At 41.3% G+C, this 12684-nt stretch overlaps 2 protein-coding genes across 4 annotated transcripts in view; both read right to left on the bottom strand.

The window, feature by feature from the left end:
* The window catches only part of pip5k1bb (phosphatidylinositol-4-phosphate 5-kinase, type I, beta b), a 32351-nt gene extending 30283 nt beyond the window's left edge, over positions 1–2068 (bottom strand). Inside the window, exon 1 of the mRNA XM_019866995.1 lies at positions 1829–2068. The gene's annotated coding sequence lies outside the window, so the exon portion shown is untranslated. The remainder of the gene's footprint in view (positions 1–1828) is intronic.
* Positions 2069–2884: 816 nt separating this feature from the next.
* unc45b (unc-45 myosin chaperone B) lies at positions 2885–12664 on the bottom strand. Of its 3 annotated transcripts, none has more exons than XM_019867066.1 (22): positions 12352–12551; positions 11488–11592; positions 10359–10545; positions 9774–9935; positions 9643–9679; positions 9379–9554; positions 9026–9115; positions 8690–8857; positions 8434–8599; positions 8158–8328; positions 7885–8056; positions 7497–7797; positions 7239–7333; positions 6735–6876; positions 6512–6652; positions 6308–6435; positions 5403–5469; positions 5197–5310; positions 4992–5107; positions 4778–4895; positions 4507–4662; positions 2885–3628 (listed from the first exon to the last, which is right to left on the bottom strand). In XM_019867066.1, the coding sequence occupies exons 4-22, from the start codon at positions 9933–9935 to the stop codon at positions 3356–3358; spliced, it is 2793 nt and encodes a 930-aa protein (XP_019722625.1). In that variant the 5' UTR covers positions 10359–10545; positions 11488–11592; positions 12352–12551; the 3' UTR covers positions 2885–3355. The 3 variants fall into 3 exon arrangements, with proteins under 3 accessions (XP_019722625.1, XP_019722624.1, XP_019722623.1); XM_019867065.1 differs by lacking the exon at positions 12352–12551 and adding an exon at positions 12589–12664 and having other exon boundaries at positions 2887–3628; positions 10352–10545; XM_019867064.1 differs by lacking the exon at positions 12352–12551 and adding an exon at positions 12589–12664 and having other exon boundaries at positions 2887–3628.
* Between the last annotated feature and the right edge of the window lie 20 nt (positions 12665–12684).

Genomic DNA, 12684 nt, shown 5'->3' with positions numbered 1-12684 from the left:
ACAGTACCAACTTGGCTCGAACTAGAATTGAATGTTTAAGAGAAAATGATGTAGCACTATTCAATATCAACATTGGGTCTTTAGTGGGGAATGAACTTCAGCTCTGGTCATGATTATTGTGTATGTACAGCAATTTAAATTAAATGCACCCTTAACAACTGTATAGGGTAGCCAATAAGTAAGCAAAAATGCTTATTCCTAATAACTACTTAAATGAAGGGAAGGGAATGTCATTTGATGTGTCTGAGACACAAATAAATCTTGGAATCCCATTTAGAAGATTAATGCGATCAAAAAAATCTGCCGTGTAATGTGGTGGCACATCTTAGTGCGTTGGGAAGAATTACATAACACACAGATGCGGCTCACTAGGACTACATTTGAGTTTAAAGAGTAACAGACCGGGCACAGGAGGTGAGATTTTTACCCCTAAAGACACAGCAGAGCATTTGCATGAGTAATTTCCATTTCAAATAGTTTCAGGCAGTGCGGAATAACTTTGCTGTCTCCCAGGCAAATTCAGCAGAAACACAGGAACTTCCGAAAGGAAACCACAGAACAGCCATCTAGCGTGACTCCATCTCCACATAAGTATATACATACAGAATACCTCTTAGCATAAAGAAAACTTTATCACAAATATGAAGGATCACAGCAGCGAATGAATCACAAAGTTGTAAAAGAAAATCAATATCAGATCAAATTCTGTACAAGTTTTCCTGGGCTACACAAAAAAAAAAAAAGAATCCGATTGTCAGAAGATATGAACACACAAGGCGATCTCATATGTGGTCCCTTGAAAAGTGCTGTATAAATACAAGTTATTATCGTGGTTTTGCATGAAAGTAAAGTCTGCACGCTAAGGCGAATGTGTTATTTCAGCGCTGTTTGAAATCTCTCTTTGGCTTCCTCTAAAACATGACAGAAAAAATTGCCCAATCATCACTATTTCCCATCAGAGTGGACACACTGTACTTGCATTGCAGTTTCTCACAAATCACATGGTTAACTTCTAAATTTATTCCATGGAAATAAAGGAGAGTGAACTGGAGGATCTGGTGTTATGAGGCTCTCTATCCTATTAACTGTAGCAAGACATTACATTCGGTGGGGAAGGCAATTCAAATGACTCATTTTCATGACTGTTCATTACATTTACAGAAAGCAAAAGAGAAGACTGAACAATTACTGTGCAGTGTACATCATGATGCTGCAATAAGAGAAAATGCACCCATCCAACCACAAAGTCTAATGAGATCCGCAAGAAGAGCGGAGTAATAAAAACAATAACACACACATTTGGAACTGAAATTGAGAGGGATGCATTGTATTTATTTCCCCATGTGTGTGTTTTGTGTGAATATAAAACACGTGTTTTACTGTTGTTGGTATAAATCAAACGTGTTTTAGTTAACACCCCTGTCACAGTGTCAATTACTACTTGGGAGAAAAATGATACAGCGTTTGCATTCGATCTCATTAGAGTGTAAATCAGACCTGAATGAAATGGACAGTGAGTAAATGGGTTCAATTCGACAAGAGCAAGGTTAAAAATAATCAGGTGGAATAGTTTGCTCTACAATGTAGAGTCTACAATATCATAAACCATGTTGTTTACGATGCATTCATATTGAATATGAATGCGTTGAGTTGATGCCGTATGAGCAGTAAATTCACCTGCTCCCCTTAGTTCCCCAGTCGCTAAATTTACTAAAGACACTAACAAGAAATAAGACAATGAGATCATATAATATACAAACGTATGTGTACCTTTTGTCAACTCTGGTTAAGATATTCGCTGGGTTTATTGGATCCAAGCTAACCTTACCTGCGAGTCGACTTCTTCCGAGAGCAGACGAGCAGAAAAAAAAAGATGTATGTTTTCTTCTTCCTCGGCGTTGGTGCTACCTTTTGCTGCAGTCAAGTCCCCAAAAATATGAATCGACTCAAGTAAGGCGTACGTCCAACGCGATCAGACAGACTAAACTATTCCTGGGCACAAACTATCCGGCGATAACAGCAGGCAGGATGACCACTGGGTATGTGAGCGCGCGCGCGTGTAAGAGAGAGTGTACGAGCGTGTGAGTGTGCGTGTGTGCGCCTTGACTGTCGCTCGCAGTGCCTTTCGGTGCGACACAACTTTGAAAACAGACTCACAAACGCCATCTGCTGGCCGGAAAAAGTAAAATTTAACTGTGGGATTGAAGTGCAAATTCCTCATTTAAGAAAAAAAAGGAATCGTTGTTTCCATCAAGTGCCATCTAAAAAATACTAACCTCCAAGTACCACCATAATGGCCAACATTCAATTACATTATTAACATTATTAACGTAGGAGCCCCGCGTGTTCATTAAAAAAGAGGCAGTTTTCAAAAATGCAGACATTCAATCGAGCTATGGTTTTTTTTTTTGTCTTTTACGAGTTTATTCACGTGGTGTAAAATAGGGTCTGAAAATGGCTGGTACGGAATGAGTTAATCTTAAAATGTATATTATAGCGATCAGCTCATCAGCAAGCTCTGTGGAAGCCTGAAACGATTATGATGAATTGAATCGGGTGTGTTGGAGTGGGGAGAGCTGTAAAACAGGCAGGATATGGCTTTTGAAGAACCAGAGTTCCCTACCCCTGTATCAAACATTGACATTGTGATGCAGTTATCGGTGCCCTGTACTGACGTCATTATGAGCGCAAATGTGCGGAAATGACGACGCATCGCTCCAAAGTCATCATCATTGCATCCAAAGCATCTAGAAATGGGCTGCAAGAATTTCAATTATAACTCATTTGTGTGTGTGTGTGTGTGTGTGTGTGTGTGTGTGTGTGTGTGTGTGTGTGTGTGTGTGTGTGTGAAGGGGCTCGGGGTTAAGGATAGAAAAAGGAAAGGAAAAAAAAACAAACTTTTAATTGTTTTAGATCACTCAAATAATTACATGTAGTAGTCACATGAGAGACGTTTGTGGGATTGAACACAATTCAAGCACATTAAAACATAGATTACGTAATTATTTTATATTCTCAGAGATTCTATGTAGGTGAACCATTCAGTCACAAGGTAAACAAGTTATTATTGTATCCATATCCTGAACTTCTCCTGAGTCCAAAAGAACAAAAAGTAAAATTCAAAAAAAGAACAAAAATAAAAATCAGGTGTTAGTATGATTTTGAAGGTGATAAATATTGAAACATCAGCAAAGCTCTGTGCCTTGTGTGCTCTTGTTAATAATATACTGAATTTACGCAATATTTAGCGATATTAATCATCAAGTGATAATCTCTATGTGGAAAAATCTGTTCAAAACAAACAAAACAAAGAAGGAAGAATGTCTACTGCTGCAGCTGTGTTTATGGCCAGTGTTTAAGAAGGAGTGGAAAAGGGTTTAATGAGACCCAGGTCCATAGCTTTGACCAGACATAACCGTGCCGCGTCGATGGCATCCTGCCTCTTGGGATTGTCTGCTGCCTTGCCGATCACTGACATGATTTCCAGCAGCTCACTCTCGATGAGTTTCTTGGCCAGCTCACCGTCGTCCGAATTGAGCATGTTGTTCACCGTCACGAGGCCGCGGTGCTGGATCATTGGGTTGGTGTGTAGACACAATCTCTGTAGGATCTCAAGCCACTGGACGGTCTGTTGAGAGGGAGACTTCTTTAGTGTTATTGCCGCAATGGTGTGGTTATGTATGTCTCTGCTGACCGAAAGAATATCAAGAGGCACTGAGCAGCATTTCCAAACTAAATTTTGATATAACGTCTGTGAAATTGGTTTCATTTATTCCTCTCGACACTTCATTTCACAGCATTCCTCTTAGCTGTATGTTTATGTCCTATATGTTGTCGAATCAAATTTCAGCTTCTATGTGCTATCATGTCAAGCTAAATTTGTCATGTCGCTTCCACTATATAAGCAAAGCAACGTCGACACCCCCAAATGTAGAACAAACCTTAAAATGTTTGTCCTTAGCCAACACAAACTCAAAATAAAATAGTGACTGTTTCTTGCTTCAAAATGTGACTATATGTCCTTTCTCAGTTGTTCTTCGCTGGCTGTTTGGCATCTACACATTTTACAAAACACAATCAATATAATGATAACGATGCATTCAATTCATTGATTTCTACAACCATTCAGAGGGTTCGATGCACCTGGTTGTAATTGTTTATGAATGAAACACAATGACATCCACCATGCATCAGCAGGAGTGCAGAATCTGTCTTTCTGCGCCACGATCAAATCAACCAAAATCACGTCACACCACGTGAGCCACAACTTAGACCTGCTCAGAGCTGGTCAACTTTCCATCACCCAATTGTCAGGTGAACCAGGAGCATGTGAAAGAAAATGCCCTCGGTCCACCACAACGACCAGCACGGCGCAGCGCGGTCTGCCAAATTCCCAAACGTGATAAACTAGACATGGCCCGGCACAAAAACAAGTGTGCCCCAATTTTTAACACCGAGCAGACCTGTGCTGTCGACAGGTGTGCGTTCTTCTCTTGTGATACGTACCACAAGAGTCATCTTGGTGCAGAGCTTCTTCTGAGCAGCAGTCAGCATAGCCAACGCTCCGGCTGCGGCGATCTGAAGCTTGTCATCATCTTCCCCACAAAGTAGTACCAGCAGCTTCAGCTTATCATTACCGTCCTCCAGGTAGCGCTCTTGGACCTACAAGAGAAAGACGTGCTACACGTCAGTAAACTCAAAACAACATCTTGTACTGTAAATGTCAAAATGTGAAATGAACCTCTGTGGGTTGATATTATCGACTCGTTGTTCTTACATCTTTACATGTCACAAGATTGCACATGCATTCAGTAGCAGCTTGTCTGATCTCCTCATGCTCCTCAAACATGTAGCTCTCAATATCGGGTAGCGCATTTTCTTTCACGATCTTTGTCCTGCAAAAGCCGTATACAGAACCAAAGAAAAGGCAGAGTTACATAAAAACTGTAATCAAGTCACATATGCAACAATATTGCAAGATGGAGCAATACCTTAGTTTTTCACTGAAACCAGCAAAGTTGGTGAGGCCTCGAAGAGCCTCGAAATTTTGGATCCCATCTCTGTCTGCGTGAAGAAGGTTGACTAAAGGCCTCACCACCTCATACACCTGAGAAAGGAAGACAGGTTAAAATGATGTCCATTTCTCCAAGAGAGAGCACCGCATACAAATAATCATTGCGTGAGTCTTTTTCTTACTCGTTCCCCGGGAAAGGCGATCTCTGGGTTTGAAATGGATGCAATTTTGGCGAGTGCGTGAGAGGCCTTCACTTTTCCAGCCTCTGTGCCTTCCAGAGCCAGAGGGATCAACGCCTGAGGGCAGAGCCAAAAGTGTGTGTGTGCATCTCAATAGCTTTCCCACACTGGTGACTTTTATATGTTGACCACCCAAAAATTCAACTCACCTTTCCTCCACCGTGGGCAACAATGATACCGCGATCTTTGGGGTCCTCCGACAATGCCAAGAAAACCCTTAAGGGTAAAGACGATAAAACAAGAAGAAATGTTGAAACCCATTGTAAGTGAGTTGATGTGCTGTATAAAAATGACAGCAAAAGTTAGGTTGGGATCACATCCATTTTACTGTTTATATCAGGGGTGCCCAAACTATTTGGACCGAAGATCGACTTTTCGATCAACCAACCTCCCGCGACCAAGCCGTTAACGCGCACGGACATACACACGCACGCCATGGTGAGCAACAGCCTGACACGGTGGCATGCGATGCACTTTTGCAGTCTGTTATCTATCGTAGCTCACATGTACCGTTTTAAAGTGCTTCCCTCGGCCCTCTAGATTCCTATTCTTTGCCCGTGCCCTCGGTGAATTGGACACGAAACAAACTCTGAATGAGAATAATGATAACGATAAAAGATACGACACAATAGCTCTGATCACAAGCTGCAATTGCAGACTGCTGAGCGCTAACTTCCGGTGACGCTGGTCACGCGCCACCGTAGGTTAAACATTTACCTGCTTTATTTTATTTTATTTTTTTAATACTTTTTGTGAAAATGAGACCGATAGGATGATTAGGGTGCAGTGTACACTAACACCAAAAAATATATTCATAACATGCACAAAGACGCACAAATGGTTGTTTTTTTTCCTCCTCTACACCCCTCGCGATCGACTTGGGACCAGTCCGATCGCGATCGATGTAATGGGCACCCCTGGTTTATATCGATCGCCGTTCTTTGTAAAAGTAATCTGGAGTCCTACAGTACACGGTTAGGCAACCATGACACTCATTTTTTACTCATGATTATTTTCTCATTCTCAACAAAATTGAGTATTCTTCTTTTCATACCTTGAAAGCATCTCCTTGGTCTGGTCCGTCAGAATGGAACTGTCTGCTTTGACCATTACAGCGAGGGCAGATGTGACTCCGGCCTTGAGAAGCCGCTTCACTCTCTTCTCAATGAAGTCCTTCTTGTCCTGAAATCATGTTTGAGTCATAATGTAGAGTGTGCGCGTTGATAATGCGTGCATCGGGGTTCACGGTTTGTTGTACCTTGGGGTGTTGCTCAGGCACGTGCTGTTTGGAGAACTTTGCCAACTGTACCAGCTCAGGGATGATCTCTTTCTTCTCATAGGTGTTGGTGCAGTTAACCAAGGTGCAGGCAACTGCGTATATGATGGTCTTATCTTGAGACTGAAATTAAAAGGAAGCAAATGTTGTCTTATCTTATCTTAGATGGGCATTAGCATCTAGTTTTCATTTGTCAATGTTCAACCTTGGCCAATTCAAACATGGCTTTCAATGCTTGCTCGTCCTCAACAAAGTCATCTTTGACATCAGCATCGTTAGTTAGGTAAGCCAAACCCTCGACAGCCCATTTCCTTGTTTTGGTATCAATCATAGGATTGCAAAGCCACCTAGAAAAGAAAATGACCCGTTAGTTTTTATGTACAGACTATCTGATATGTGCTTTGATAAAACTTTTTGGCAAAAATTTGATGACCAATAACAGAGACACTATTAGGTCAAAGTGGTGAGGGACACCTCTTAAATGGAGCAAGGCCCCTTAAATTCACATTTCTCCACGTTTCAGACTTTTTGTGATGTTTAGAGAAGAATAGCTGCACAATCACTTCCATTTTCACCTCCTTTATATGTGTCAGGTATCCTAATACTTTTGTCCAGGTAATCATAAACATCGTATGTTTCTTTCACAGATTTTTTTATTTTTACAGCAAGTGAATTCACTTTCATAACTTTGATGTGTGTGAAATCTCACTTTCTGCACTGCTTGGCTAACTTCTCAGTGGAGCCCTCAGCAAATTGTCTTAAACTGTAGTCATCACCTCCGGCTGAGCCCAGTTTGCAGAGACCCTGCGGAGGAGATGGGAATTTGAATCCAAAAAATATTTACTGGAACACAAAGTGCAAAAATAATCTTTTTTTTTCATGCCTAAAGAGTACATCTTTGTGACATTGTAAATGGTGTTTCTCTACAGTGTGTCGTTTTTCTACTCTCAATTCACGGTACACTCACCACCAGCGAGCGTATTTTAATCTTCTCGTTTTTGGTCTTCTTATAGATGTCCTTAAGCATGGACACACCATTGGTGATGATGAAGCTGGCGCGGTTCATCTTTGTCGAGGCATGGATGAGCGCCTCCACTGCGACCATCTGGTCCACCTCGCGTTCAGAGCCACACAGCGCGACCATCATCTCCATGATGCCTTGCCTTCCGACCAAGGCGTTCCCAACCTCAAACGGACCTTGCAGAAGCCCCGAGATCACGTTGATGGCGTGGATTGTTTTGTCCATGTCGTTAGGGTCAATTTTAGATCTGTGGAAAAGGGGAAGATGTCAGTAGAGGCAAGAATATATCAACCAGCTGGTGTCTGAAATGATGAGAGGGGTTTTATAAACGTACTTTATGTACTCATCACAAATGTCCCTGAAGTTGTTTCTCTCTGGGTCGCACGTGAAGTCATCATAGAGCCGGTTGAGGAGTACGCTGGCAATCAACTGAGTGTTCTCAGTCAAGGGCAACTGGTCGGGTAGTTCAGGAACCTGACCGCACACCTTGAGGATTTTCTTCAGACCTGGGTGGGGAGAAAAAAAAAAAAGATGAACGAAATCGATGGCTTAAAGGCTGTGCATGTTTTGTTTAACCCCGAAGATAGTCAGATGTCTTCTGGCTCACCGTGATCGACGGTGAAGAGGGTCCTTGAGTTGTCTGGCTCTTTCTTTCCTTTGCGAGGGACGTTCTTGCTCAGGAGGTTCAGCGCCTGGTCTCTGCCATGGCCGGACACCTTTTTACTGCCAACCATTTCCAGCAAAGACAGGAGAATGGTCTTCAGATCTTTCGAGGCATCTGTGTCGAAAAAAAAGATTCAACGTTTCATGCAAACGTTAATCTCAACGACTATATACCCTCTTTTGCAATCGATGATAAATAACAATTACGGGTAAGTCTCACCTAAAACCAAGGACTCTTCTTTCCCATATTCTCTTTTATCGCCACCTGTGAGGGAGTCATTGATGCATTGGAAGAGATTGCAGGTTGCCAGAGCAATCTCCTCATTCTCAAGCGCCATAATGCTGCACAATTTATCAATGCCCACCATGTGAATAATGGCCATTGTCTGCAAAGTGCAATGTGAAGAGAAATGTACTTTTAAACGATCTTATTATCGGACGGTCAGCAATCCTGTATATTTAGATTTAATCCTCACCCGAGCTTTGTGCCCTGTGCACATTCCCGAAAGAGTACGAATAGCGGCGAGGATCATCTCTGGTTTTCCTTTCTCTATCATGTTGAGGAGCAGAGGCACGCCATTATTCTGGAAGATTCTCTCTGCTCCTGCATCCTCTCTGGATAGTACGATCAGGTTGTTGGCAGCCTTGACAACAACAACAAAAATGTTACTTATATAGATATACAGTAAGTAAATATACCGTAAGTGTTATGTGATGTGATCTAAAATCAACAGATAGAATCTCGTGTTCATTCAATAAATGGAACAGGTTAATATGAGGTTTCTTTTCAGCTAACAGTAAAAATGATCCACCTTTTCCTTCTTGTCTTTTTCCGGTTCTTCATCAAGGAGAATATCAAACATGTTTTGTACCCTTGAATCTGTGGAGAATGTTGTTTTGAGCTGTGAATGAAACCACAGATGGAAATGAATCTTTGATAATATCTCATTTTGTTTGGACAAGGGTTGTTGACATTTTGATGGATACCATATCTCTTATTCTCTGGTGCACACAACCAAACAATGTACGGTAACTCCAAAAAGGCACCATTAAAATATGAAACAGTTTGCAAATATATGTTTATCTAGTTTACATTTATATACTTTGTGTATGTATGTATAGTGACGGTATTGATACATGTGGGTGTGCTGCATTCAATGCTGACCTTGCTCTGGATTTCAGCCCCCAGCCTCCGGAGAGTCTCCAGGAAAGTTTTGTTTTTGGGTTCAATGGTGGCACATCTCTGTACATCTTTGAACGCCATGTCGAGTTTTCCAAGCTTCTCCAGAGCTTGGCAGCGCCGGTACAAGGCTTTAATGTCAGCCGCATCAACATCAATGGCTGTATAAAATGAACAGAGGACAAAGTTTCAATATGTTTGTCTTTTTTTTTTTTTTGCGTTTAATGTTCATTTATTACTATTCGGTACCTTTGGATGCATCCGAGGCTGCATTGGAATACTTTTCCTGGCAAGATGTTAAAACACTCAAATTTGTAAGACTGATTTGAAAATAAGTACACGCTTGTTGAAATAGTTTTACATCAGTTACAACTCCTTACCTTTTTCAAATAGCAGGCAGATCTGTTTCGGTGAATAACAGCCAGCACTTTCTTGTCCTGACACAGACTGATTGCTTTGGTGTAACACTCGATCGCCTTGTCAATATCTCCCGCTTGGAAATGTTTGTTTCCCTCATCTTTTAACTGGAATGGGTCTCCCATCTGTTAGAAAAGTTTTAGTCACAAGGCATACAATCATTCGATCGTCAAGCATTACAGAATTCAACGCAAGAGCCCGCAACCAATATCATATGGATCAAAATTGAAATAATATATTTCAATAGATTTGTTTAACGTATTGATTCTCACCTCTGCTTGTAATCAGTGTCCTGCTGACCTGGGTCTTTAGTAGCAAATGGCTAAGCACATGCTATCACATGCACATGCTATCTGTAACTTTAAATGGCCACCCTGAGGCCTTTTATGGGCACGATGCCGGGAGCAGTCAAACAAATGCTGCTGACCGAATGGACAGATTCACACCTCTTGCATTCCTGATCTCATTCTAACTGTATATGCACCCCCAACATGCTTGAATACACCCCCCCCCCCACAAATAAACACAATATATGCAACACCTTTTACCGTGTTCCTCTTTCAAGTCAGTATTTCTTCCAATTGCCGCTCCCAGAACTCCAGTCAAGATGAGACTGACACCATATGACGCTGCCGCCACTCAGACACCCATTTATATTTGTCGTCACAATGAGGTGGGCCAACTCACGGTGGCCCAGTCATGATAAATGCGGGGGGGACCAAGATGCAAGCTCCCCTGGGAAAACAAAACCAAACAAAAACGCTCTACTTCCAGGTTTTTCGTCAACTTTTAAGAGTACTCGTGTAGCAGAAAATAATACTGCAGGAACTTTAAAGTAAAGCAAATATTTTAGGTATATCTGACGAATGCAACACCACTCTCAAAGATGGTCTCCTCCTGATAAGGTTTATTTTGGGTGCAGACAGCTGAGAACTCCCTCGCAAAGTCTGATGCAAGTAGGAGGGGTGGCGGGGGTGTGTGTGTGTTGGGGTGGGGGGTTGACAGCTGGAGGACCACCAGAGTAACCTAGTAGCTTCTAGAAAGACAAGTGTGGAGGGGGGAGTCAGCTGTGAGGGTAATAAGTAGGGTTAATTGACGTGTGTCTGTTGATATTTTGTTTGTGGCCTATGACATTGTGTGGACTAATACTGTAGTCGTAGTAAGAACTACATGTTGACAAGAAATGCATGACTCAAGGAACTTAGAACTACTAAATCAGTTCAACTCAGAGGCTCTCTGCTGGGGCGATGGTGGCTTGGCTGGTGTGTGTGCGTGCATGTGTGCATGTGCATGGGTGTGTGTGTGTGTGTGTGTGTGTGTGTGTGTGTGTGTGTGTGTGTGTGTGTGTGTGTGTGTGTGTGAGAATCATAGATTTTCATCGCTAAATTGTTTTTATTCTGAGTTTTAGATTTTCAATGAAAGGATGATAAACAGCACAATTATGCTTGATATAAAAATCATGTTAACTAAATTTGGCCAAAGAGTATTGAAAAATATAGTTAAATCTAATAATACAAGTGACCACAGATCAATGACCAAATCTTTAACCTTCAGTGCGAGTACCAGTAAATGAAATAGTACCCTGCTTCCCAAACATAAAACACAGAAAATCTCCATGAGCCTGAGCCTCTTCACAATGATGGCAACGGTAGTACTTTTCAGGAACAGATGACTTACAATGGAGAGATATGGAACATCCAATACCTGATTTGGGAGTTGACAGCATTTTTTGCCATACTTCAATTTATGTTCTTCACTTGCTTGAAGAACTGTAGGTTGCATCTAAAAAGATGAAGCACAGTCACAAAAGTTAAGGAGTACATAATAAAATATGTATTTGTTAAAATGATATTAATTTACATGTTAATAATTTGTCACAAGTGCGGTAATTTAACAAGGTTTTTTCAACCATAGTTGTAGTTAGTGGTGTAAAACTGCCCTACATCATATCATTAAGTGTTTCTAATTTGACCTCAATTTACTTTGCTTTTATTTATTGTACTGATTACAATCCTTCAAAGAGAAGTTCAAATTATTCTGGCTGCATTTTGTGTCACACCACATACTGGAACCAAATCACACATGCGAGCATTCAAGGAGAGATCAGAGTTAAAGGCGCGCACAAAGTGCAACAATTCTTGAGCTGTTTCAGTGGGGAGGTGGCAATGTCTTGCTCAAAGGCACCTCGACAGTAGCCAGGAAACAGATGAACATATCTCTAAAAGCTTGCTAACTTTTATTCGCCCTTTTGTCTGCAAATGAGACTCTTTGGAGTCTGAATTTGACTTTATTTAGAAATATGTATGGCAATTTGATAACTGTTGTAAAATTAATGTCTGCCTGACAGCATTCATAAACAAAAAAGTCCACAGCTATGATTATTTCAAGATGAAGGGTATTATTTGAGGTTTTGATCATGAAGAGTGTTAGTATTTTGGATAACATTACTATTTTAATTGTTTTTAACATTTTCGAGCATTTTTATTGTTCAACATCATCAACAATAAAATTGCACATGCTAAACAAATGATAGATACAGACCAATGCTCTTTCTCGCCCATTCTAAAATGAGGTCAATTCAGAAACAGAGGTCCAGTTCATGATGACGGGTGGCTTTAACCACACAATAAAAGCTAACCAGAATAAAAACGGCGTGTGACGCTTGCCAACATTCGTAACTCGCTCTGATTAGTGTATCAAAGTGATTAAACAGTCTATCATTGGCGTCATTTCATAAAGTACGGTCGCTGCTTTAGAAAGATCACATCAGTCACTTACCATCGTAGTGCGGTGAGAAGTGGGAACCAACTAAGCCGGACAGCGCGGTTTTTGTTTACTTCCGGTTGGTGACAGGAAGTGCACCACGCTGCACCG

Source organism: Hippocampus comes, unplaced genomic scaffold (assembly GCF_001891065.2).
Source record: "Hippocampus comes isolate QL1 unplaced genomic scaffold, H_comes_QL1_v1.1 scaffold322, whole genome shotgun sequence".
Lineage (NCBI taxonomy): Eukaryota > Metazoa > Chordata > Actinopteri > Syngnathiformes > Syngnathidae > Hippocampus > Hippocampus comes.
This window is presented reverse-complemented; position numbering and strand designations above follow the sequence as displayed.